At 56.0% G+C, this 23,361-nt stretch overlaps 9 protein-coding genes across 9 annotated transcripts; 4 read left to right on the top strand and 5 right to left on the bottom strand.

The window, feature by feature from the left end:
• Positions 1–221: 221 nt before the first annotated feature.
• Positions 222–2,912, bottom strand: IWZ02DRAFT_472524 (WD40-repeat-containing domain protein; the record flags this gene model as incomplete). Its single annotated transcript, XM_066768958.1, has 4 exons — positions 222–444; positions 502–1,148; positions 1,722–2,832; positions 2,893–2,912. The coding sequence occupies 4 exons, from the start codon at positions 2,910–2,912 to the stop codon at positions 222–224; spliced, it is 2,001 nt and encodes a 666-aa protein (XP_066617615.1).
• Positions 2,913–3,761: 849 nt separating this feature from the next.
• IWZ02DRAFT_437782 (mitochondrial heat shock protein-like protein) lies at positions 3,762–5,906 on the top strand (the record flags this gene model as incomplete). The annotated part of the gene is made up of 3 exons (XM_066766659.1): positions 3,762–3,788; positions 3,842–4,040; positions 4,102–5,906. The coding sequence occupies 3 exons, from the start codon at positions 3,762–3,764 to the stop codon at positions 5,904–5,906; spliced, it is 2,031 nt and encodes a 676-aa protein (XP_066617616.1).
• Positions 5,907–6,615: 709 nt separating this feature from the next.
• Positions 6,616–8,755, top strand: IWZ02DRAFT_477954 (beta carboxy-cis-cis-muconate lactonizing enzyme, cyloisomerase, CLME2). Its single transcript, XM_066769060.1, has 4 exons — positions 6,616–7,170; positions 7,220–7,414; positions 7,468–8,091; positions 8,129–8,755. The coding sequence occupies exons 1-4, from the start codon at positions 7,027–7,029 to the stop codon at positions 8,498–8,500; spliced, it is 1,335 nt and encodes a 444-aa protein (XP_066617617.1). The 5' UTR covers positions 6,616–7,026; the 3' UTR covers positions 8,501–8,755.
• IWZ02DRAFT_503392 (uncharacterized protein) lies at positions 8,756–12,761 on the bottom strand. The gene has a single exon (XM_066770334.1). The coding sequence runs from the start codon at positions 12,448–12,450 to the stop codon at positions 8,935–8,937; it is 3,516 nt and encodes a 1,171-aa protein (XP_066617618.1). The 5' UTR covers positions 12,451–12,761; the 3' UTR covers positions 8,756–8,934.
• IWZ02DRAFT_485995 (origin recognition complex subunit 4 C-terminus-domain-containing protein) lies at positions 12,741–15,429 on the top strand. Its single transcript, XM_066769237.1, has 2 exons — positions 12,741–14,600; positions 14,648–15,429. Exons 1-2 carry the CDS (start codon positions 12,873–12,875, stop codon positions 15,248–15,250), a joined length of 2,331 nt encoding a protein of 776 aa, XP_066617619.1. The 5' UTR covers positions 12,741–12,872; the 3' UTR covers positions 15,251–15,429.
• IWZ02DRAFT_465905 (uncharacterized protein) lies at positions 15,430–16,322 on the bottom strand. The gene is made up of 2 exons (XM_066768477.1): positions 15,890–16,322; positions 15,430–15,755 (listed from the first exon to the last, which is right to left on the bottom strand). The coding sequence occupies exons 1-2, from the start codon at positions 16,027–16,029 to the stop codon at positions 15,554–15,556; spliced, it is 342 nt and encodes a 113-aa protein (XP_066617620.1). The 5' UTR covers positions 16,030–16,322; the 3' UTR covers positions 15,430–15,553.
• Positions 16,323–16,461: 139 nt separating this feature from the next.
• Positions 16,462–17,509, top strand: IWZ02DRAFT_158417 (uncharacterized protein). Its single transcript, XM_066762034.1, has 2 exons — positions 16,462–16,924; positions 17,010–17,509. The coding sequence occupies exons 1-2, from the start codon at positions 16,626–16,628 to the stop codon at positions 17,410–17,412; spliced, it is 702 nt and encodes a 233-aa protein (XP_066617621.1). The 5' UTR covers positions 16,462–16,625; the 3' UTR covers positions 17,413–17,509.
• Positions 17,510–17,872: 363 nt separating this feature from the next.
• On the bottom strand, positions 17,873–18,554 carry IWZ02DRAFT_158435 (uncharacterized protein). Its single transcript, XM_066762036.1, has one exon. The coding sequence runs from the start codon at positions 18,391–18,393 to the stop codon at positions 17,974–17,976; it is 420 nt and encodes a 139-aa protein (XP_066617622.1). The 5' UTR covers positions 18,394–18,554; the 3' UTR covers positions 17,873–17,973.
• Positions 18,555–21,045: 2,491 nt separating this feature from the next.
• On the bottom strand, positions 21,046–22,612 carry IWZ02DRAFT_158431 (acyltransferase 3). The gene is made up of 3 exons (XM_066762035.1): positions 22,453–22,612; positions 21,772–22,399; positions 21,046–21,726 (listed from the first exon to the last, which is right to left on the bottom strand). The coding sequence occupies exons 1-3, from the start codon at positions 22,483–22,485 to the stop codon at positions 21,080–21,082; spliced, it is 1,308 nt and encodes a 435-aa protein (XP_066617623.1). The 5' UTR covers positions 22,486–22,612; the 3' UTR covers positions 21,046–21,079.
• Positions 22,613–23,361: the final 749 nt, after the last annotated feature.

The following is a 23,361-nucleotide window of genomic DNA, read 5'->3' on the forward strand; positions in this document are numbered from 1 at the left end:
ACGACTACTACGATTTATGTACTGACGAGACAATGTACGCCGACCCGATCCATCCGACTAGAAAAGGTGTGCTTTGCAACAACCAACGAGAAAAATGCTGCGAGGGATATAACGAAAAGTTTGGGAAGAGAAAAAGACGCCCACGACGAGGGGAAAGAAAAAAAAAAAAAAAAAAAAAAAAACGCTGGAGATGGGTAACGCGAAGACTGTCGCTCTCCCTCTCACCTGGGCTGTACCGCGCCCCAGGCTTTGCGGCTCCTCACATCAATCTCAAACTCAAAGATGCCTTCCTCGGTTCCTGCAAAGAGCTTTCTCCCATCCGAACTCATGGCCAAGCCCGCCGTCCGCACCCCAAAAGTAGGATTGTACCGCCCACCCGTGCCACCGCGTCTCAGCAAGCCAACCCGGATCCCGTACTCGTCGACCTGCATGTTGTTCTGCATGCTACGTATGCGCTCGCGTGCCCGAGCCAACTGCCGAAGCCGGCCCATCTCCAGCAACAAGTCTGGCTGTCGTAGCGTCGTGCCTTGTCCCGAAGAACCCGTTGGCCGCGAGCTTGGTGGAGCCGGGCTTCGTGACATGGCCGCCTCTATCGTGCGCCAGGCATCCGAAGAGGAATTGCTGGTGTTGCCGTTGGATCCACCGGCGTTGCTGGCCAACGCACTGAGCCGGCTACTGCTGCCGCTTCGAATGCCGCTTGCACCGTTGCGTGATTCCGTGTTGGACGTTTGTCGTGTTTGTGTTCCTTGAGGGTCTGGATCGCTGTTGCGGAGGAGATCTCGATGCAACTCATTGACAAGATTTTCATGTCGCGTGTTGGTAGACCTGACCAGCCCACTCCTGGTGTTTGACAATGGGGGAAGGTCTCCGCTCGAGATTTCGTTTCGAGTCGCCGCGTCCGAGCTGCTTGGTTCGTTGTAAGGGTAGTTGATGCTGCGGGGAATCGCTGCGGCTGCGATGCGCTGCATTTGCCGGTTGCGACGAGTCAAAGCATCCAAATGCCTGCTCTCTTGTGCGCTAAGGTCGTCGTCGAGTCTGTCGCTCGAAGCAGCGCCTCGAGCAGCTCGCGTGTAGCCCGGGGTGTAGATTCCAGCATCTTCCAGCGTCAGAAGGCCTTGATCGCTGAGTCCAGCGAGGCGGCGCTCGACCTCTTGATTACGAGAATTGCCAAGAGAACGAGCGCTGTCTGCTGTGAGTCTGCTCCTGCGCCTAAGCTCTTCTATCATCCGCACAATCGCATCACGCTCTGGATCTCTCTCACCCCGCGCCTCTGCTCGTGCTAGACGAAGCCTAAGCCAGTTGGCCCGATCCAGCTCCTGCAGCTCCAAGATATGGTCACGCGTGCCTGGGGGTGAAGTCCGAGAGCTGGATGCTCGCTCAGCAGCTGGTGAGCTGGGCTCCGCAGAAGAAGTGCGACTGTCCTCGGTCGAAGAATTATTGTTCTCTTCCGCAGACGAGCTGTTGCCATCTTCTGCCGAAGTATTGGCTCGTCTTGCAGCATTGGCTGGCAGCGGCCGTCGGGGTGGGGGCTCCGATTCGACAACCTCCTCTGGTTGCGGACCAGAGCCGAGAAACGCGTCAAAGTCAAAGGACTCGAGAACATCGTTCGAGTCTAATCCCACAAGAAGGAAATTTTCTTCTCGCGTGCGCTGCTGGGTTCTCCTTTCTAACTCGTCCACCATTTCCCGCGAATTTGTAGTATAGTATGGATCGGATACAACATGGCTAGCCATGGCTGATTCGAAATCGGTAAGCGGAGCCTCGATCTTGTCAAGTGCTTCCTCCTTGGGTTCCAGTTTCAACACCTGCCTCGTCAACAAGCCAGTCCGAAGGTCGGAAACGCAGACAATGCCCTGGTCTTCGCTCCAGATGAGGAGGTCCCATGGTTGAGGCGCAAAACACATGGTGCGGACGGCGCCTGGGCCAGAAGAAGTGTCGGGCCTCGTCGAACGAATGACCTTGACAATGGCATCCTCCCCATAAGAGCATTTCTTGACCAAGTCGGCATCAAAGACTGTAATGTAGCCACATTCGGAGCCGACGGCGCACAAGTGGCCTGAAGGAGACCATGCCGTCGTAAAGTAGCCCGTCGTGCTCAAGGAGGCCGGCACGTGAAGTTGCGCGACGCAAATGTTGGTCCAGCCCGGCGGCGTCGAGACAAGACGAGGATTGAGCTTGCCTGAAGGGGAGGGCCGCTGCTTGATGCGCTGGAAAAAGAAAGCCTGATGATAGTCCCCTACGGCGACCATGTAGTTGCCGTCGGGAGATATCGAAGCGTGGTTCATGGCAAAGGGGAGATCCAGGACGGCATCTTCTTTCCCCCGGGATAAGCTGTAGACGCGGACCGTCTTGTCATTGTTGGTGAGAACAGCGACGGCCTCGTCCTCTGCGCCGTTTTCACCGGGAAGCTTGTGTATTGATATCGAGTTAACAATCTCTCCCCCTATCGTCTCAAGGAACGGGCCCTGGGGGCGAGCAGAGCGGCGACTGCCGAAGTGTATGGGCAAGAGAGTATCGACGTCGGCGGCTATAGAAGTAGCAGCGCCTTCAAGCTTAATGGCAGCGAAGTGGCCTTCGTCCTCGCCGCCAAGGCAGAGCCAGCCGTGGCCCGAGGCGGTGCATCTCGTCTCGAAGGGGAGGGTCGCGACGTGGGTTCGTTTTCGGGTGGCAGTGTTCAGGGCGTAGACATCGGGGCCGCTGGCATAAAAGAGGACGTCGTTGGCGTCGAGAGTGCTGCAGCTAGTGTAGTGACGCAGCTGGTAGTGGGCGACGGGTATGGAGACGGGGTAGAAGGACTTTTGCGGGAGGACGAGGGAATCTGCGTCGCGAAAGCTGCGGATAGATGAGCAAGCAGAGGACGCGACGGCGAGAGCGGACGAGGACAGAGCTTACAGGTAGGCGTCAACGGCCATATTGCAAAGTGGATGGCTCAGGAAGGGCCGTGTAACATTTGCAGACTGTCATGTCCAACTGGCGCGAATGGCCCAGAGCGGCGACAAGCACCTCAGTGCAGCAGCGCACCTGCTACGTCACCTGGCCTGGGGCAAGCAGAGGGACGGGACGGGAGCGGAAATGTAGATATGTACCTAGGACGCGGAAGATCGAGGACGGCGAAGGGCAAATGGAGGCTGCAGGTGAGGTGGGGAGCAGCAGGACAGGCGGTGACGAGGGTGAGGGAGGAAAGTAATTGTAAGTGAGAGGGTGAGAGGGTGAGCAGGCGATGGCTAGAGGGAGGAAGCTCTGGCTCGCTCTGACATTGGTGGGCGAGCGATCGACCAGCAGACGGTAGGTAGGTAGGTAGGTAGGTAGGTAGGTACTGAACGGCCTCACGTGCAGGGCGTGGGGGAGAAGGACGACAGGTGTATCTCGACTCGATTATTTTCCTCACGATAATAATTCCGTCGCTTTTTGGGAGTATGTAGTACTAGTATACACACTCTGCTAGCGAGGAACCGGAAAACTGCGAGTCGAGTCTGGGTGGCACAAGGAATTGAGTGGAAGGCAGTTGAGAGGTGATGTGGCCCGTGCGCTCCGCTCCGGCTTGCCGACCGTGCGTGGCCCGTGCTCCCCGGCCGCCGTCATTCGAAGCTCTTCTACCGATCAACTTTTTCCTCTCGACTACTCCATCTCATTTCATCATCAGTTTATAGCCACCCCCCCCCCCCCCCCCCCCCCCAACCTTCCCGCTCGATTTCCCTCTTCGTCACCGACTTGAATCGCTTCGTTGCGACTACCCCATTGTTGAGGCGAATCACGACAAAATGCTGTCTCAGAGGCTGTCCAGAACCGTGAGTTGACCACTTTGCGCTCGCCACGCGACGTCTGCTAACACTTGCCGCAGTTCCTCCCCAGGGCCTCTGCCCTCAGCCGCGCTTCTCCCATCGCAAAGACTCCTTTCGGCTCTTCGTTCGTGAGACGGTATGCTGAGGAGTCGACCGAGAAGGTCAAGGGCCAGGTCATTGGTATTGACCTGGGAACCACCAACTCGGCCGTCGCCGTCATGGAGGGCAAGCAGCCGCGCATCATTGAGAACGCCGAAGGTAGGCAGCAATCTACTCAATTTTCCAGCCGAGAGTCCTCGCTCACACTCTACCCCCCCAGGTACACGCACCACTCCCTCCGTCGTTGGTTTCACCAAGGACGGCGAGCGTCTGGTTGGTGTTGCCGCCAAGCGCCAGGCCGTTGTCAACCCCGAGAACACTCTCTTCGCTACCAAGCGTTTGATCGGCCGCAAGTTCACCGACCCCGAGGTTCAGCGTGACCTTGGCCAGGTTCCCTACAAGATTGTCCAGCACACCAACGGCGACGCATGGCTCGAGGCCCAGGGTCAAAAGTACTCTCCCTCCCAGGTTGGAGGTTTCGTCCTGGGCAAGATGAAGGAGACCGCCGAGGCCTTCTTGGGTAAGAACGTCAAGAACGCCGTCGTCACTGTCCCCGCCTACTTCAACGACTCTCAGCGCCAGGCCACCAAGGACGCTGGTCAGATTGCCGGTCTTAACGTCCTCCGTGTCGTCAACGAGCCTACTGCCGCCGCTCTTGCCTACGGTCTTGAGAAGGAGCAGGACAAGATCATTGCCGTCTACGATCTTGGTGGTGGTACTTTCGATATCTCCATTCTCGAGATTCAGAACGGTGTCTTCGAGGTCAAGTCCACCAACGGTGACACCCACCTTGGTGGTGAGGACTTTGACATCACCCTCGTCCGCCACCTTGTCCAGCAGTTTAAGAAGGAGCAGGGCATCGACCTCTCCAACGACCGCATGGCCATTCAGCGTATCCGTGAGGCCGCTGAGAAAGCCAAGATTGAGCTCTCCTCGTCCCTCTCCACCGAGATCAACCTGCCCTTCATCACTGCCGACGCTTCCGGTCCCAAGCACATCAACTCCAAGCTTACCCGCGCTCAGCTCGAGGGCCTGGTTGACCCTCTGATCAGCCGCACCGTCGAGCCCGTTCGCAAGGCCCTCAAGGACGCCGGTCTTGAAGCCAAGGCCATCCAGGATGTCATCCTTGTCGGTGGTATGACCCGTATGCCCAAGGTCACCGAGTCCGTCAAGAGCATCTTCGGCCGTGACCCTGCCAAGTCTGTCAACCCTGACGAGGCTGTCGCCATTGGTGCCGCCATCCAGGGTGCCGTCCTGTCTGGTGAGGTCACTGACGTCCTTCTCCTCGATGTTACTCCCCTGTCTCTCGGTATCGAGACCCTTGGTGGTGTCTTCACCCGTCTGATCAACCGCAACACCACCATCCCCACCAAGAAGTCTCAGATCTTCTCCACTGCTGCTGACTTCCAGTCTGCTGTCGAGATCAAGGTCTACCAGGGTGAGCGTGAGCTTGTCCGCGACAACAAGCTCCTCGGCAACTTCCAGCTCGTTGGCATTCCTCCTGCGCACCGTGGTGTTCCCCAAATTGAGGTCACGTTCGACATTGATGCCGACTCGATTGTCCACGTCCACGCCAAGGACAAGTCCACCAACAAGGACCAGTCCATCACCATTGCCTCGGGCTCCGGTCTCTCCGACGAGGAGATCAACAACATGGTCCAGGACGCTGAGCGCTACGGTGAGCAGGACAAGGAGCGCAAGGCCGCCATTGAGGCTGCCAACCGTGCCGACTCCGTCGTGAACGACACCGAGAAGGCCCTCAAGGAGTTTGAGGACCGTCTTGACAAGACCGAGGCTGGCAAGATCCGCGAGAAGATTGACTCTCTCCGCGAGTTTGTCAGCAAGTCCCAGGCCGGCGAGGGCACCGCCACCGCCCAGGAGCTCAAGGAGAAGACCGACGAGCTCCAGGCTGCTTCCCTGACCCTGTTCGACCAGATGCACAAGGCCCGCAGCGAACAGCAGCAGCAGCAGCAGCAGCAGGGCGAGCAGAAGCCCGAGGGTGAGGAGGGTGAGAAGAAGCAGTAAACGATTTCCTGTTTTAGATCTGCCTTTTCTACCTTTCTCATCTTGTTCGTTTGCGTCGAGAAAAAAGCGATGTTGCTCATGCATATTGGGACAGGGCTTTTGGCGATGCAGGCCGGTGTCGTCATGTAGAATATCCATCTTCCCCTCTGTCTTTTTTCCCTCCTCTCTCGCCTAAACCCCCTCCAGCCTCCTTCTGTACAAGCCATCCTGCTCTTGTCTCTCAATGAAAAATTCTCATCACTCACCTCATTCGCCTGTTTTCGAACCGCGGGAGGAATGAAAAGGGAGGGGACTCTACTTGACTTTGACCCTCGTGGGCGGCGGCGGAGTAACGGGATGGGAAACGTCTGTCCGGGTTATGTTTGGTTTGATTTTGTATCATGTCGGTTTCTTTCCTTTGATTCTTTCTTCGGGGGAGATGGACGGCCGAAGCGCGGATAGAACCGCCCGCCGGTGTCGGAGCCATGGAAGATGCGCAAGCGGTGGTCATTGATGCCGTTATCTGTAGGCGGTAATACAGATTCTCCCCTCAATCCAAGATGACATTTGAAGTCCTTCGTGACCTTACCACTTTTCGCCGTGGTATGTCCAAATTCTTTTTGTGGGTGACGGATCAACTAACTTGATTCAGATCGAGGTTTCCTGCAGCAGTTGGGCGTAATATGAAGAATACGCGTCATCCAGTGTCTAGCATTGTGTTCATGAGAGTCAAGATGATGCCATTGTTGTAACTGCAGATGTGAGGCTGCCGTCGAGTTCATGTTCACGGAGGCCGTTGCGTCATTCATCTCCTTGCTAGGACCTGTACTATCACCAAGCTTCCCCGCACTCGACGACCTCAATCCCTTTTGCTCGATCAACGAACGAAACACGGCAGCTCATCGAAGACCTGGATCCTGGTGTTTAGGAAGTCTGAATCAGGCTGCTTCTTGTGCTTGAACTGTTGTCTGAAGAGCCGTTATACCTTCCCAATCGCTCTCAACCTAGGCCTAGCCGACCAATTGACCAAAGGGTGCCCAGGAATCATTCGGAGATTCGTCGACCAACAGATCATTTTGTTTTCCTACAGCTGCAAATTTTCAAGTTTCAAGTTTCTCTCCAACAGGGAAATTTCTCCAGCATGACTTCCATGACCGACTCCGTCATCTTTGGCAACATTCTCTCAACCCCTGAATGCGCCGCCATATGGTCCGACAGGCGGCGGACAACCTACTACCTCGAATTTGAAGCCAAACTCGCCAAAGTGCAGGCAGAATTAGGAATCGCATGTCCACCCTTGAATTCCTCTAGATGCAATGGCTCATTCAGCTTAGATCCCAGCGGAAGCGGCCTCTGCAATCCAGGCACACTGCCACCTGGATCTCTACTCCTGGGATGAGCTGCGCACGCAGACGGAGCGCATTGGGTATCCTGTTCTGCCCGTTGTGAAGCAGCTCGTGGCCATGACCAACGCGTCGGCGCCAGGCAAGAACTTGGGCGAGTGGGCGCACTGGGGCGCTACAACACAGGTACGCTCCCTGAATCACCACCGTCGCCTCATTCCGTCATAATGATCACTCAGAACGTGACGGACACGGCAACATCGCTCCAGCTGCGCGACACATTCGCGCTCGTCTTAAGGTCCCTCGAGAACATCATCAGCCACTTGATAAGACTGGCCGAGGACCACAAACACTCGCCCATGGCCGCGCGCTCCAACCTACAGCAAGCCGTCCCGCAGACTCTCGGCTTCAAGCTGGCGCGGCTGCTGTCGACATTCGCACGACACCGCGAGCGTCTCTCATCCCTCCACGACCGGGTCCTCCTCCTCGAATTCAGAGGCGCAGCCGGCACACTGGCAACACTGCCGCGCAGCCTCGCGCTCCCCTGCCAGACGCGCCTCGCATCCGCCCTCTCGCTGCGCCCGCCGCAAATCGCCTGGCACACGGAGCGCGACAACATCAGCGAAAGCGGATCCTTCCTCGCGCTGCTCAGCAGCACGTGCGCCAAATTCGGCACCGACCTGTCCATCCCTCCTCATGCAGACCGAAGTCGACGAGGCGCGCGAGCCGCGCGGGCCCTACCTACCCGAACCGCGGCGCCAGCAGCACCAATGCCGCAGAAGCGCAACCCCATCGGCAGCGCGTACGCGGTTGGGTGCGCGGCGACGGCGCGGCAGCTGGCGGCCGCACTGGCCGGCGCCGTCGTCGCCGACCACGAGCGCAGCACGGGGCCCCTGGGAGGTCGAATGGATCGTGCTGCCGCAGCTGTGCTGTCTGGCGTGTGCAGCGCTGCGGCATACCAAGGACGTGTTGGCCGGTTTGGAGGCGCGGCCGGAGGCGATGGCGCGGAATCTGCGGATCACGGCGGGTGGCGTCGTCAGTGAGGCGGTCATGATGGGCGTGGCGGAGAGGTTGGGACGGCAGGTTGCAAGGGATTTGGTGTATGAGTTATGTGTCAAGGCGAGGGAGGAGGGGAGGCCGTTGGCGGATGTGTTGGTCGAGGATGGACGCGTTGGGTTGGACAGGGACGAGGTGGAGAGGCTGTGTGATCCGGGGAACTATTTGGGGTTGAGTGTGGAGATGACGGAGAGGGTTTTGAGGGAGACGGCGTAGGTACGTTGAGAGAATGGGTGTGGCGTGGTGTTTTGAAGTGGCGAGTTGGGGTGATTGAAAAGTCCATGTCTGTCCATAGAAGTCGGGAGGCATCCATGGCGGCACAGCATAAGGGAGCTTGACAGCCTCCTGTGTGTGGCATTCCGGGTACTTTGGAATTTTCTTCGTACTTAGAGATGGACTGGAGCTCATTAGCGATCCTCAAAGAGGGCAACCGAACAAGTCCCATCATTCAGAACCAAAAAACCTCTCAACACTTCGAGGTTGGATGGTGGACATGAGTTCTCTGGGGGTACGAGCATCTTCGAAACATCTACATTGCCGACATGCAGGCATAGGATCAACGTAATTCTATTGAAGTGGAAGTGCCACACATGGACGACACCGGACTCCACAAGACCTTCAAAAATACAAGACAGGTAAACACAAACAGGTCAATCATCCGACTCATCCTTGATGACAATCGGCTCATCTCCATCATCCTCTTGTCCCTCGTTCTCGCCAACCGTAGTCTCCACCACAACCCTCTCCTTGCCACCGTCCTCCCTCTTAACCTCAACCACCTCGACCCTCTTCCCCCTCGCAGGCCGCACCTCAGTCGCCGGCACGACCGTCTCAATGCCCATGGGCGCGCCCTCCTCAGGCCCCATGGGCAACGCCTCAACATCAATATCCCAATTGAGCAGACATCTCAGAATGACCTCGGCACCCGCCTTGCTCATGACAGCATTAGCCTCCTTGCAGCGCTCGCTGCAGCAGCACTCAAGACAGCCCTCGGCACAATGGCACGCAGCCAGCCGCTCGGCCGCCTGACGCAGCAGCAAATCCACAAAATCAAACGCCTTTGTGCTGATGCCGGCGCCCGTGCTGCCGCCCTTGGCGTCGTAAAAGGTGAGGCGCGCCGGGCGCTTGCGCGAGCTCTCGCGCGCCGCAAACTCCTTGAGCGCGTTCTTGCACTCGGTGCGCACATCGTCGGGGAGCGAGATGACGAAGTTGGGCATGAGCGACAGCACCGCGTGCTCGGCGGCGTGGATGCCCGCCGCCACGTTGAGCCGCCGCGCCTTGAGGATCTCGAGGGCTCGTTTGGGCACATCAAGCCACATGCCTCGCGAGTGCAGCACGATGGGCGGGTTGTCCACCGACACGGCGTCGAGGACGCGTCGCCGCTTGTCCACCTTGAAGAAGCCGAACACGACTTGCTTGATGCGGATGGGTCCGTAGAAGGCGCGCGAAGGCGAACCCGGAATGCGCCGTATCGCCTCCGTCTCGATTGGGTCTACGTCCGTGTAGTCGCGCTGCTGCGTCGTCCAGTCGACCTTGACGTGCTCGACCTTGGCGATCATTTGCTCTTGCGAGAATTCCTTGACCAGGTACGTGTTGCCCTGGTGTAGGAAGATGCCGCCTTCGTAGATGGTGAAGAAGGCGCGCGAGGCTTCGAGGTCTTCAAGGACCACGTTGCGGTTGTTGGTTGTGTCGATAATGGCGAAGTGCTCCTCCTCCGTGTCGCGGATCGTGACGTGCTGAGATGGCCGTGGGAGGAAGCGCTCGTTGGTATGGTAGAAGCCAAGGGGATCTTTGCGTAGCCGTTCGGCGGCGATGCTGGCGAGGCGCGGCCCAAAATACAACTCGTCTTCTTCCGGACGGATTGGCATTTCGTACGCGGCGCATTGCACATGTCCCTCAAGACACAGCATGTTGTCGAGGTCGACCTGGAGCTCGGCGTTTGGCTTGGTGAATATTTCGTCTGGGTTCTGCATAAAATACTGGTCAGTTGGAAAGCTATCGCCCACCAACACTGACAATGAGTCCTTGTTCCGGCGTCCGGCACGGCCGCTCTGCTGCCGCAGGTTGGCAATGGTGTACGGAAAGCCGACAGTGAGGACCGCGTCTAGGGATCCAATGTCCACTCCAAGCTCGAGAGCATTCGTCGCGACGACTCCGACGAGCTTCCCGTCGAACATTTCCTTTTCAATCTGCCGTCTATCTTGAGGCGTGTATCCTCCGCGGTATGCCATGACTCTGTTCATGACTTCTGCTTTTTCCAGCTTGTTGAGCTCCGTCTTGACTGAGCTGATCAAGGCCTCGCATTGTTTTCTGACCCGGCAAAAAGCAATGATTCTCACACCTCTCAAAATGAGTTGGCAAAACAGCTTTGCCGCCTCTGCAAAAGTATCTCCCCGACCAGAGGTTGGATCTCCTGGATCTTTGAAAGGCGTGTTCCAGCACAAGAATTCTTTCCGTCCAGATGGTGACCCGTCAAAGTCGGTGAGCTTGACCTGGTCCACCCCAAATATTGTCTTCATGTGCTCTTCAGGGTTGGAAACTGTGGCTGAGCAGGAAATGAACTTGACGTGCCGATTGCCCACTGCGGCGCATATTCTTCGAAGTCTTCTCATGATGAAGGCGACGTGTGATCCAAACAGGCCGTTGTAGACGTGAAGCTCATCTACCATGACGTATTTCAAGTTCTTCAAGAACGTCCTCCAGGCCTCTTCTTGGGGAAGGATCGTGATATGCAGCATATCGGGGTTGGTAAAGATGATGCGGGCAGCGTCACGAATGTAGTTTCGATCCGCAAAGGCCGTGTCGCCGTCAAAGGTCTCTACAAGGACGTCTTGTAGTCCGGGAATGTACCGGAGCATCTCTTTGAGGCTTCGGCGCTGATCCTGAGCCAGCGCCTTCGTAGGGAATATGTACATGGCTCGAGTGTCTGGTTGCTGTTCCAATTCGTGCAGGACCGGGATTTGATAGATGAGGGACTTTCCAGAAGAAGTCGAAGTGGACACAATGACGTTGTGGCCATCGTGCAAATTGTTGATAGCTTCAGCTTGGTGTGCGTACAACTGAGTAATGCTTCGAGTGTTGTACATGGCGTTCACCAAGTTTTGAGAAAGTTCAAATTTCAAGTCTCCATAGATTGGAGGCTGGGGATCGAAGACACGGTGGCCGTCCGGCACAATTTGGTTCGTGTACCACTCCAATGATTTGATTTCCGCCACAATCTCTGGGATTGACCTGCGCTCCGATGGGATGATCGATGGTAGCTTTGATTTGTCACTAGGGCCTGGAGTTGTACTTCGGCTCTTGGATGGTATGGGGAGATAGGAGACATATTCATCCAGGAGCTTGGAAACCGGATCGACTTCTTGCTCCGCGCAGTCGTTGAGGAACTGATTGACGGCCGACTTGAACTTTGTGTTTCTTTTCTCAATCCAATTCATCATCTGCTTTTGACTGAAGACGGGCATCTTCAAGTCCTCTCCCCTGAGGGTCCTGGTAACTTTTGTCGGCTCGCCAGTCTTTTTGCTCTGGACTTGCCGCTTCATGTCGCCATCCACAAACTCAAACAGCAGCACCTCTCGGCCCTCTGCCTTTTCTCTCTCCGACGGATCCTCGATTCGAAACTCATTCGCCCTGCGTCCAACCATGTTGTCTTCCGATCCCATCAGATTTACTTGCAGCATCGCTTCATCGACGTAGCCAAAGTTGATTGCACGTGGAACCAAAGCCTGAATCTGCGCAACATCATCGATGAGCAGCTCCCGCTTGATGTGTCCTTCAACCGTGCTCTTTATGTTTTCGAACGTTGTGGCAAACTGCTTGCGCGTGCAGCAAAAGGTGTAGACGAGGTTCAAGGCGCGATAGACTTGTTGCAGCTTCGTGAAGTGCTCCGGCCATGGTATCGTTGATTCGACAAAGCTCGAGGACTCATTTCGGAAATTGGGATTCGACGCATTTCCATCGCTCTTTTTGGAGCGTCGCGGTTTCTTGCCACCATCGTCCGTCTTTGTGGGGACTGTCGTCGAAGCAGAGCTGGAAGCGGCGCCGGGTGCATCGGTTTCCTCTGCTTGCGCCTGTTCGTCTGTGGTCGAATCTTGCTTTTCCTTGCGCTTACGCTTCCTCGGGGTTACGGTTCTGTTGGTGAGACTTGCAGCTTGAAGCCTCACCATGATCGGAACATGTCGTGGTGTTGGAGATGGACGGGGCGTCGGCTCGGATGATGTAGCTTTTAAGCTAGTGATCCCAGTTGGTGGCAACGTTTGCGTGTCGCATGGACTTGATCTGCATCGTATTCTCTTATGATGCTGACCGCTGGACAGATGAGGGAATGATGGATCGAGCAAGGTGAAAAGTGGTAAGAAAGGCAGTCAAGTCGCGGTCGCGCGTTCTCACGTGGAGGAAGGCAGGGATTCGGGGGTTGCAGATCTGCCGCGGAGCTGTGTCGCCTCGAAAGCTTTCACCACAACCGCGTTCAAAACACACACCTTGGAGCGACAGTTTCCTTCGAACAAGCCCACTGCCCCGATTTCAAGGTATCTGGAAAGATGATATCATAAATCCCGAATCTGCTCTTCTCGAAACCCCGCCGCTCATGTTCCCGTCGCCGGTCGACGCGACAATGGTCAACTCGCGATCCTCGAAGCGCAGAAAGCTCAGCCCACCCGAAGAGGACCGTCCTCCTGCCACAAATGGCGTCTCTCCGATGACCAGCACCCCGGGTGCCGGAAAATTGAAGCGACCGACAAGGCGCAGTCGATTGCTGTCGAGGGAGGAAGAGAGGGAAGACAGTGGACCAACAGGCGCCTCGACGCCCAGGGATAGGAGGAGATCCGGCAGGCATTTGAATGATCCCGATATCTATGACGACATTGATGGTGCATTGGGAGGATCTCCTACTCAACAACTGCTGAGCGAAGCAAAAAGCTCTGCTTCGAAAAAGACTCCCATTTCCTCCCGAGCGCGAACCAGGACAAGTCGCGCCAAGACCAAAGAATCGCATAGCTCTCCAAATGGTGACAATTTGGGTGAGAATACCGGAGAGATTGGTCAAGAGACTCCATCCAAGACACAACCTCAACCAGTGAACGGCGAGCCTGGACATTTAGAGTCTGAAGAGGCTTTTCCAGAGCAACATGAAGAAGCGCCGTTTGGAGGCAGACAACGTGGCATGCAAAGGTCTTCAGCGCAGAAATCGGCCAAGGGAACGCCGAGCTCCAAAGCACAAAGGCCTCCTTCGAAAGGCGATGTTTCGGCCAGGTCTACACGCTCAACCAAGGAAGAACCTCACACCAATGGCGTCAGCTTGGGATCTTCAGATGAACTGGACGGGCCCCTCACAAGCCCCAAGGGTACGCCAAAGAAGCAAACGCCCAAGGCGAAGCCGAGCCCGACGAAGACAGCATCCACGAGAAGAGGTTCATTAAGAAAAGAGTCCACTCTTCTTGGGCTTGTTGAAGAGTCGGACGAGGAAGTAGTTGCTACCACACCACGAATCAATGGGCTGTCAACCACTCCGAAAAGAAAGAGTTCAGTAACAAAGCCTCCCGCTCGTGATTCGGGGGAATCGCCCTCTTTGGATGATTTGACGGCCTTGAAGTGCCTTGTTTTGGACAAAGTTTCAGGAAGACAGTCCATCCCATTGGTCGGCCTTGAGGAAGAATACAAGAAAGTGCATTCGTTGGTGGAGCAAACCATCAACGCCGGCGAGGGCAACTCGATGCTCGTCATTGGTGCGCGAGGGAGCGGCAAAACAGCACTGGTAAACAAGGTGCTGGCAGAGATTTCCAAAGAGCAGAGACAAGACTTTCACGTCATTCGGTTGAGCGGCTTCGTCCACACCGACGACAAGCTTGCGCTGCGCGAAATCTGGAGGCAGCTGGGCAAGGAGATGGACATTGAGGACGACAGCATGGGCAAGAACTACGCCGACACGCTGGCCACGTTGCTCGCTCTACTTTCACATCCGTCTGAATTGGCAGGCGAGGAGTCCAACGAGATTGCAAAGGCTGTCGTCTTCGTCATGGACGAGTTTGACTTGTTTGCATCGCATCCCAGGCAGACACTTCTATACAACCTGTTTGACATTGCTCAGTCGAGGAAAGCTCCCATTGCTGTCCTCGGTCTCACTACGAGGATCGGGGTTTCTGAAAATTTGGAGAAGCGCGTCAAAAGCAGGTTTAGCCACCGCTATGTCCACCTGTCGTTGGCCAAGAGCTTCACGTCCTTCCAGGAGATTTGCAAGGCGGCCTTGACGATTGATGCTGGGGAGCTCGAGACATCCAACGCGGCGATTTCCAGCCGCTGGAACGAGTCAATCGAGGTAAATCTGCCCTCTCTATTGCAAGAGAACCAACTGACAGGCGCCAGACACTATTCTCCACTCCCAACTTTCTCACTTCACAGCTGCTCCCGCATTATCACCTCAACAAGTCTGTCCCCTCGGCCCTCTCCACCTTCTACCTGCCCACCGCGGCCCTGAGGCCAACGACATTTCCCTTGCGGCCAACACACTTTGCCCCCAACGCCACCCTAACCAACAAGCTACTCCTGCATGCGCCAGACTCCAAACTGGCGCTGCTCCCCTCTCTCTCGGACCTGCAACTGGCGCTGCTCATCGCGGCCGCGCGCCTCGACGTCATCCACGACACGGACACGTGCAACTTCAACATGGCGTACGCCGAGTACGCGGCGCTGGCGTCGTCGGCCAAAATTGCGTCGGCGGCGGGCGGCGCGCTGGCCAGCGGCATCAAGGTTTGGGGCCGCGAGGTGGCGCGGGCCGAGTGGGAGCGCCTGGTCCAGTGGGAGCTGTTGATTCCCGTCGTCGCCAACGTCGTGGGCGGCGGGGCGGCGGCGAGGGGTGGCGGCGTCGGCGACACGGCCATGGTGAGGTGCGATGTTGCCATGGAGGAGATTGCGCCGAGTGTGCCGGGGATTGATAGGGTCATGGAGAGGTGGTGTCGGCAGATTTAAGAAGGGATAGTTGGCTGGAGCGTTGGAAAGAGACTGGTTGTTGGGCCTTTGCATATGATGATTGGCACGGTCAGAGCATTGGCGGCGTTGAGCACTGATGCGGCAAAGATATCCAGGCAGGCGGGCATTACAAACATCATAGAATTGCGCACGACATCAGAAATTCGTTGCTTTCGAACAGCTGCAAAAACAACCGTACCGTCGTGACCAACACAATCTGATGTCTCTCCCCTCTCCCCCTGCCCCTTGGCCCCTTCCTATCCCCCACCACTTTGACCCATTACTTACAAACATCACCACCGCCTAAATCTTGGCCACAGCAACATTCCCGCCAACGCCCTCACCAATCAAAAACGTCGGCGCCTTGTTCGAAAAGTTTGGAACATCGGCCATGACGGGGCCAGCAGCCTGCGTCAAGGCGTTGTCCCAGGCGGCACGGTCCGGGAACTCGAGCAGGCACATGATGCTGTAGGGCGAGGCATCGCCGGTGGCAGTCGAGACGAGTCTGTTCGTCGCAAGGAGGTGGATTAGGAGGAGTTTGGATGGTTGGAGACGGAGAATGGGGAGAGAGGGATGGTTTTTTTTTTTTTTTTTTTTTTTTTTTTTTTTTTTTTTGGAGTGAGAGGAAGAGAGATATACTTTTGCACGCGGTAGCCAATCAGGCCGTGCAGTCCAAAGTGCTCCTGCACCAGCGGCATGTGCGTTTGGAGGTAGTATTCGAGGTTGAAGGTTGCGTCTGGGGCGGTAGGGTAGAGGACGCTGACGGTGACGGGCGCCATGGTGCTGGTAGGTTTGGTGCTGCTGGGAGTGTGTGATTCTTCTTGGTTATTCAAATGAGCTTGAATAGGTTTTTTCAGTTCTCGGATGTGACTGGAATCGTGGTGTCGTGGTGTCGTGATGTGGGTAACAGCGGAAAGTGGGTCGTGACGACGGAGGGGGGGGGTTATAGCTATCAACGACGACGCAGCAACAGGCAGGCAGCGTTCGGATCTCTCGCACTCAGCCAATGTCGGTCAATCAATCAATCAAGCAGTCAATCCATCTAAGCTTCCGTCATCCGTCCAACCCTTCGAGATGGAGATCCGAGTGGGCGAGCTTCTCCTCACGAGGTGCTCGCTCTTTGGCGGACACAGCCGCGGCACGACGACGGCTTCAGGTGGGGCAGCAGCTTGAAGAGCTTCCCCCCCTCCGGCTGCGCTGCGGGGTGGCTCGGGCTTTGCACCTCGAGACGGGTTCAACCCTTTCTGGATGCCTGCTGGCCGATCCGATGAGTTTGAGTTTGCAGGGTCTCGATGGCGGGCGGTGAGTCTGGCATTGGAACAGGCGAGACGGACAAAAAGTGTCAACGTCTTGTCTTCAATGGAATGGTGGCTTGATGAAACCGCCGAAACCGATGGCGTCAATAAATCACGTGGACAGAGGTGTCCAAGGTGTTCGACGGATAAAATGGGCGTCTCAAAAAACACAAACTTTGAGGTTGTCATCTATCTTGCGATGCCTCATCTCCACGCATGATCAATCCCAGACGCTTCGGGGTGGGCGGACGCCAAGGAAGGGGAGAGGATCGATCCGCCCTTGGCAGCGGGGCTGGCCTCTCCGCTGCCGCTCCGTCTCCGCCTCCGCATCCGTGTCTGAATCTCCGCCAGCCACCATTTTCATCCACCAGACTTACATGTAGGTTGTCTTCAGCTCCGCGCCTAGTTGCTTCAAGCCACGACAAGTCATGCATGAGATGATGTTGATGACGACGACGATGTAGCGAGCTGAACGAAAAACTGCCGCCGCCGCCGCCGCCGCAGCAGCAGCAGCAGAAGCAGCACAGCGCGTCAAACACGTCTTTTGCTCGGCCGAGCATCAGCAACGCAGACCAACACGGACCGCGCTCGACGAGGCACCTCAGAGACGCCCTCTGTAACAACACACACCTCAGCAATAGCAGCAGCAGCAGCAGCATAACAGCATCAACATCAGGCAGACGGCTAAATTCAATCATCAAATCGACCAATCACCACGCTCCCTCACTCACTCGCTCAGCCAACTACCCACACGGCAATCCGCAGCTCGAGCCGTTACACCAAGGGCCTGGTTCTGTCGTAGTTCCGATGGCTTCCTCGTCCATGCAATGCGTGCGCCCCCTTCGGTGCCACTTCAGCCACCACTAGCAACCACGCGCGCGGTTGATTAGATAGATCACTGGGGCTGAAATCGTCGACGCCGGCGGCGGGCGGGTACGTGTGGCTGCCGCAAGGCTGAGGTGCACCACCCGCCGCATTCCAGTCAATGTGGGTGAGCAACGGGAAGCAATCGCTACATGTATGTAGTGGTGTGAAGAGCTAGGTAGGAGAAAAGTATTGTCATGACGGAACTAATTGCCCGTCGATTTCTTCTCTCATCCAATCATTTGGTCTTGCATCAATTTTGTCTCTTTTTCTCCTTTTCTTGGTCTCGTCACTCCATTCCTGCACGCACGCGATCACTTACCCAACCAACCCTCGCCGACAACAGCAGGCGATACCGATGACTTCCTAGTCACTCCCGCACCCCACGAGATCTGATAGGAGCCCCTGTATCCGCTTACCCTAGCCCCGGAAGCACTCGGGGGGCCAAAAGAAGGAAAAAGCCCCCAACCAAGCACCCCTTGGTCTCGCTCCCTCCCCGCCTACGTACATACATACGCCTTCCAGTCTCCACCCTTCCAATCCTTCGATGACAACCAACATACGTCATCGCCACGATCTGCGGCCTAGGTAGGTCGCTCGCTCGCTCTCGACTGCCTGCGCCAACGCCAAGTAGTGCATGTACAAGACAGACACGGAAAGCCAAGAAAAATGCATGAACCAGACAGAGTGACTGAAGGCGGTTGTGTCGTACCGGTACCGCACATGTGCCACTCCACACAACACACACGCCCCACAACTTACGTATGTACCGGCAGCCAAGGGAGAGCCAAGATGGAGATGGGTATCAGCCAGCCAACAGACAGAGATAGACAGACAGACAGATAGATGTGGTCCACCCAACATTTCTAGAACCGCCTCGGGCGTGCGTGCACAAAGTAAAGCAAAGCAAAGCAAAGCACAATCAAAAGCGTGTGCGTCTCCCCCACTCAAATCTCCTTCAGTATGTAATCCCGCACAGCACATCACAGCACAGCGCAGCGCAGCCGCAGTCGCAGCCGCAGACAGGCTAGGCTGACTTACTTATCAGCTTAGTACCTATATAGGTACCTATACCTACCGTACATTTCTCCTCCTCCGACAATCACGGGCACTTAAATACTTTCCATCTAAGAAAGGCAGATAGATGGGCAGATAGTCAGACAGACAGACAGACAGGCAGACAGGCAGATAGGCACGTCAGCGCGCTAAGCTGGTGTAAGACACGCTGCTACTGCTCGCTGTAGCTTTCTCTCCCGTAGCCGTTCCGCGTGCCACAGCCGCCCGCCTTACATGCGCACATGTATGTATGCATGCATGCATACATGCATGCATGCGGGCATGCGTGCACATATGTCTGCTTATTCGTCCACTAGTCCGTCAATCCGTCCGTCTATTCGTTTATATGTGGGGTAAGGTGTGGAGAAGGCAGGAGAAGGAAGGAATCACGGCACGTTTCCTTCACCTAGGTAAGCCACATACATACCCATGTAGAAGGAAAAGAGACAGGAAAGGAAAGGAAAGACAGATATGTAGGCAGGGAGGGAGAGAGAGGTAGGAGAGGGAATGATGCATACCTAGGTACATATATCTTATTCCTATGCTTTAGGGTACTTACTTATTTCCTTACTTTAATATTAATGGTAAAAGACTACCTACCCAAGGTACCCGAGGTACCCAAGGTAGGTAGATGCCATCTTCACTCCCTTTCCTTCTTTCTTTCTTTCTTCCTTTCTTCCTCCACACATACCCACCTACCTAACCCAATCTTCCATGATCCGTGATCCGTGATCCGTAATCCGTCAGCATCAGCCCTGCCCTGATCTGATCTGCCCTGCGCTCTTCAGCCCTAAGCCCCCAGCCTACCCCAGGCCCAACCCAACACAACCTAATAACCCGGTGCTAGCTCCGCTGCCGCCGCTAAACCCACCCCCCCCCCTGCCACTCCCGCTCCCTCGCTCGCTGTGCCACAAACCCACGCAAGCCTACGCTACGCCTCTCATTGTTTCTTGATAGCAGAGATACACAGCGCTGTGTACCTTTTTGTTTCGACGTCGCCATCATGATGATAATAATAATGATGATGATGATGATGCGCATGTCAAAGAGAAACGACGTGGAGGACGACGATACAGCCAACATGGCAGCAGCGTAGACAGGTAAGGTAGGTAGGTAGTTAGGCAAGTTGCGTGTGTGTAATATGTTCTTTCATGTTGTTGTTCTGCCTTTCCTCCTTCCTTGTTTACTTCTTTTCACTTCGGCAAAGGTATCCATCTCTCCTATCCAATCGATATGTACAAATACACGTGCGGCTGTGTCGGGTGGGGGGTGGGTGATGGGGGGTATCTCTTCGGCGCTCGACGACTGACTGACTGTATTCACAAGGCAAGTAGAACACCGACACTGACACCAAGCGAAAGAAAAGAGAGAGAGAAAAAAAAGAACAAGAAGAAGACAAAGACGTCCCGACGAAAACAATAATCATGACGATGACGAGTCCAAACACTAGCAGAAAACGCGCGCGCGCTTTGCGCCACGGTGCTACTTCGCTCCTATCCATTTTGTGTCGCTAGTAAAGCAAGCCCGCCAAGGCCAGGATACCAGGTCTTGCGTGTTTCAAGTGTACGACGCGGCGGCGGAGGCGCGTGGTTATGCGCGTGCAGCAGTGGATGTTGATTGCTGCATCGCATCACCCGGCTCTGTCTTGCTGGCGCGAAAAAAAAAAACCCCCCCCAACCAAAAAAGATTCAAGAAAAGGGCGGTCGGTCGACGCGGTGTGGTGTGGCGCTGGTCGAATAATTGCAGCAAGCCAGGACAGCGCGTCATGGCGCCTCGCAACAGTAGCTCGCTTACAGCTACCAAGCTACAACATCTGACCAAGGCGGCGGATAAGGCTGGCTGTTTGTTGTGTCGTCCGTTGTCGCCCGTAGGATGACTAAGGATGCAGAGCCAGCCGGCCTAGTTGGCAATCTTAGCCAGGGTAAGCGAAAGGCAGATGAAAAGCAAAAAGAAAAAATCCTCTCAATCAAGCACAAAGCCAAAACGGCCTGTCCCGCTGCAATCTTGGCCGATCTCGTCGCACGCCGTTCAGTGATTTCCCGAGGATTGATGCGTCGTGCAAGACCAAGTCGGAACCAGGCCTTTGGCTTGCTTAGATTTTTTTTTTTTTTTTTTTTTTTTTTTTGCTTTTATGCTCTCGATGGCTGTGCCGCTGTGTGCCGCGTTTCCGCATCCCGTTTGTGCTATAGCCTGCCAACTCCCGCGTGGAGTGAGGGATCAAGAGCAGCCAAAGGATTGGCATGCCTAATGTCGGGTACCTTGGATTTTCGGCATCGTCAGGCTCTGTTTTTCGCTTGGTGCTGGGAAAAATTAAAACAAAAAAGTACAAACGCCCCACGCTGTTCCTCTTGCAGCCGGGGATGCTCGCTCGCTGAATCCATGCAATGCGGGTTGTTAAAAACACCAGGCCGGAAAGTTCCGCAGCGAAACGCCTCAAAACTCCAGACGTATGCAAAAGTGATTAGGTCCATGGTGTCGCTCGAGGGATTCAGGTCGTCTAGTTGGGAAGAGGAACGGTTGTGCGTGGGCCGTGCGAGTCAAACATGACGTCGCGTGCACTAGAGTGTCCTCCGCGGTGTCCAGAGTTCGGGACAGCTCTGCCTTGTCCGTCTAGTCAGACGAGCGGCAGGCCCTTTTCTTCGCCATCTTCAAAGACCTTCTTCTCCAGGCGCTGCGTCAACTTGGCGCAGTAGCTGTCGACGAACGTGGTCCACAGGTGAGCCACGGTGTAGACAATGGCCAGCCAGATGGGAATGGCAATCGCAAAGGTCAAGGTGCCGGGGCCCGGAAGCCAGTTGCCGATGATTTCCCCTTCCTCGTTGCGTACCTCTTCAAACGGCTCGCCGGAAATGCCGTAGAGCATCCAAACAAGAATGGTGCGGAGCAGGGTACCATGAGTCAGGTACACGGCGAAGCTGTTCTTGCCCAACCACATGAAATACTTGTTGCTGAGGATGTCCTTGGCGCCCGAGGAGAGGAACAGGCCGAGGATGACAATGTCGAGGCCTAGAGCGGTGTAGCGGCGCGGCACATCGCTGCCTTCTGGGAAGAGGAAGTGGGAGAACTCGAGGAGCTGGCGAGACCAGGTGAGCCATTCAGGGCCATCGACGGGGTACGAGGCAAAGTAGAGGCCCAGGACAACGAGGAACGGGGCCATGATGTTGAGCGGGGTCCTGTGTTTTGACATGAAGGCCTGGCCGGCGGGATGGAGAGAAAAGTCGCAGAGGATCATGGCAAAGTAGAGTTGTTGGTAAAAGGTTTCTGTCCGCGTTAGATGCGTTTAGCGAGCCAGGCTGCTAGACTCACCGACTAGCTCATGGCTGTCTTGGAAAAAGTAGCAAAACATGAGGACGTATGCAATGAGGCGGTACTTGTACTTGAGGAAAATGGTTGCGCTCAGCCCGACGTAGGCCAGCATCGATTCCTTGAGCAGAGGCAGCATTGCCCACTGATGGTCGTCGTAGGGCATGAAGCCATTGGTCCAGACGGAGCGGAAAGCTTCCCAGAGATCGTATATGGCGCCCCAGATGGACTCTGCGGGACGCGGGCTGGCTTCTCTGATCCAGACCTGGTCGGTGCGGTGGGCGACGTCGAAGGCGCCGATTTGCGCCAGGAACCAGGCGATTGCCATGGCTATGGTGGAGGGAAGGATGAGCCTCGGCAGGCGGCGAAAGGCCGACTTTGCAATGGAGGAGAGGGCGTCGTCATACTGTCCGCCGCGAGCGAGTCGTAGAGGTTTCAGGGCGCAGACGAATCCGGTCAGGAATCCGAAGATGGTGACACCGATGCGACCTTGCGGCAGTACGCGGAAAAATGGCATCTGGAGCAGTCGCGGAGGTGCGCCCTCGACATCGGCGGCGAGGAAGGCTTCAAAGTACCATGCGCGGCAGAGGTGGGTTATGATGACGCTGAAGGAGGCGATTCCGCGCAGGCCCTGAGGTAGGTTGTCAGTTTTGGTTGTCGCGGAAGGTGGAGGAAGCAAAGTACCTCGACCCATTTGACATTCTTCTCATTGCCCATGGCTAGGTAGAGGCCTCATCCAGCGAGGAGGGAGTGATATTTGGTGAAGATGTTGTGTCGGGTGGTGTTGGCAGTCCAGCAGCGGGAGTGGAGGAGTGTAGTGGTCAAGGAGCGGCGCGGGCCCGGCGGAGGCCAATCAGTGAGAGGAGAGGCCGATGGTCCGTCCTGACGAGCAGATGGAGGAGCGACGAAGCAGCAGGACGCAACGGGGGTAAAGTAGGCAGGAGGAGTGTTGAGGAGGAACAAAAGAAAGGCTCAGAGGTTAAGAAGGCAGCGATGGACGGAGACGGTAAAGACAAGACAAGACGAGACGAGACGAGACGAGACGAGATGAGATGAGATGAGATGAGAGAGCGAGAGAGAGAGAGAGAGAGAGAGAGAGGACAAGGTACCACCACAATTGAAGTGACCGGGGAGGGCGTCACAGGCCATGCAGGTGGCCCTTGTGCGCTTGGCGTCTTCTTGGCGGCGGCGTCTGCCCTGAACCCGAACTTGGACCTGAACTTGGACCTGAACTTGGACCCGGAACTGACTGAGGTGGGCACTGGATTTGGCTGACGGGCAATTCCATCAACGCCATTCCCGCCCGCCCTGAATGCTGAACGTCGATTTCTTCTCTCTCGCTGCCCGTGGCCAACCCACAACACGACCATGTTGACCATGTTGGCCATGTTGACCATGTTGACCATGTTGACCATGTTGTCCATGTTGTCCATGTTGTCCATGTTGTCCATGTTGTCGCCTCACCGCCAGGCCAAAATTCTCCTCCGCCTACCTTAGGTCCACCAGGTCGCCAATGACGCAACTCTTCGGCGTCGACTTCACGTTCTGTTCCGCTCCACCTGCACGTCCCGCTCTCTCTCGTATACCTCGTGG

The sequence above is a fragment of the Phyllosticta citriasiana genome, assembly GCF_038021145.1.
Source record: "Phyllosticta citriasiana strain CBS 120426 chromosome Unknown IWZ02scaffold_23, whole genome shotgun sequence".
Taxonomy (NCBI): domain Eukaryota; kingdom Fungi; phylum Ascomycota; class Dothideomycetes; order Botryosphaeriales; family Phyllostictaceae; genus Phyllosticta; species Phyllosticta citriasiana.

Excerpts from the sequence above, each read along its gene's own strand:
- IWZ02DRAFT_477954 (XM_066769060.1), top strand. The coding sequence starts at position 7,027 with ATGACTTCCATGACCGACTCCGTCATCTTTGGCAACATTCTCTCAACC. Across the intron at positions 7,171-7,219 it reads TGCAGGCAGAATTAGGAATC|ATCCCAGCGGAAGCGGCCTC; the intron begins GCATGTCCACCC and ends CATTCAGCTTAG. Across the intron at positions 7,415-7,467 it reads ACTGGGGCGCTACAACACAG|AACGTGACGGACACGGCAAC; the intron begins GTACGCTCCCTG and ends ATGATCACTCAG.
- IWZ02DRAFT_503392 (XM_066770334.1), bottom strand. The coding sequence starts at position 12,450 with ATGGTGAGGCTTCAAGCTGCAAGTCTCACCAACAGAACCGTAACCCCG.
- IWZ02DRAFT_485995 (XM_066769237.1), top strand. The coding sequence starts at position 12,873 with ATGTTCCCGTCGCCGGTCGACGCGACAATGGTCAACTCGCGATCCTCG. Across the intron at positions 14,601-14,647 it reads GCTGGAACGAGTCAATCGAG|ACACTATTCTCCACTCCCAA; the intron begins GTAAATCTGCCC and ends GACAGGCGCCAG.
- IWZ02DRAFT_465905 (XM_066768477.1), bottom strand. The coding sequence starts at position 16,029 with ATGGCGCCCGTCACCGTCAGCGTCCTCTACCCTACCGCCCCAGACGCA. Across the intron at positions 15,756-15,889 it reads ATTGGCTACCGCGTGCAAAA|ACTCGTCTCGACTGCCACCG; the intron begins GTATATCTCTCT and ends TGCGACGAACAG.
- IWZ02DRAFT_158417 (XM_066762034.1), top strand. The coding sequence starts at position 16,626 with ATGAAACCGCCGAAACCGATGGCGTCAATAAATCACGTGGACAGAGGT. Across the intron at positions 16,925-17,009 it reads TTCATCCACCAGACTTACAT|CGAGCTGAACGAAAAACTGC; the intron begins GTAGGTTGTCTT and ends ACGACGATGTAG.
- IWZ02DRAFT_158435 (XM_066762036.1), bottom strand. The coding sequence starts at position 18,393 with ATGTGCTGTGCGGGATTACATACTGAAGGAGATTTGAGTGGGGGAGAC.
- IWZ02DRAFT_158431 (XM_066762035.1), bottom strand. The coding sequence starts at position 22,485 with ATGGGCAATGAGAAGAATGTCAAATGGGTCGAG. Across the intron at positions 22,400-22,452 it reads AGAATGTCAAATGGGTCGAG|GGCCTGCGCGGAATCGCCTC; the intron begins GTACTTTGCTTC and ends AACCTACCTCAG. Across the intron at positions 21,727-21,771 it reads AGACAGCCATGAGCTAGTCG|AAACCTTTTACCAACAACTC; the intron begins GTGAGTCTAGCA and ends TAACGCGGACAG.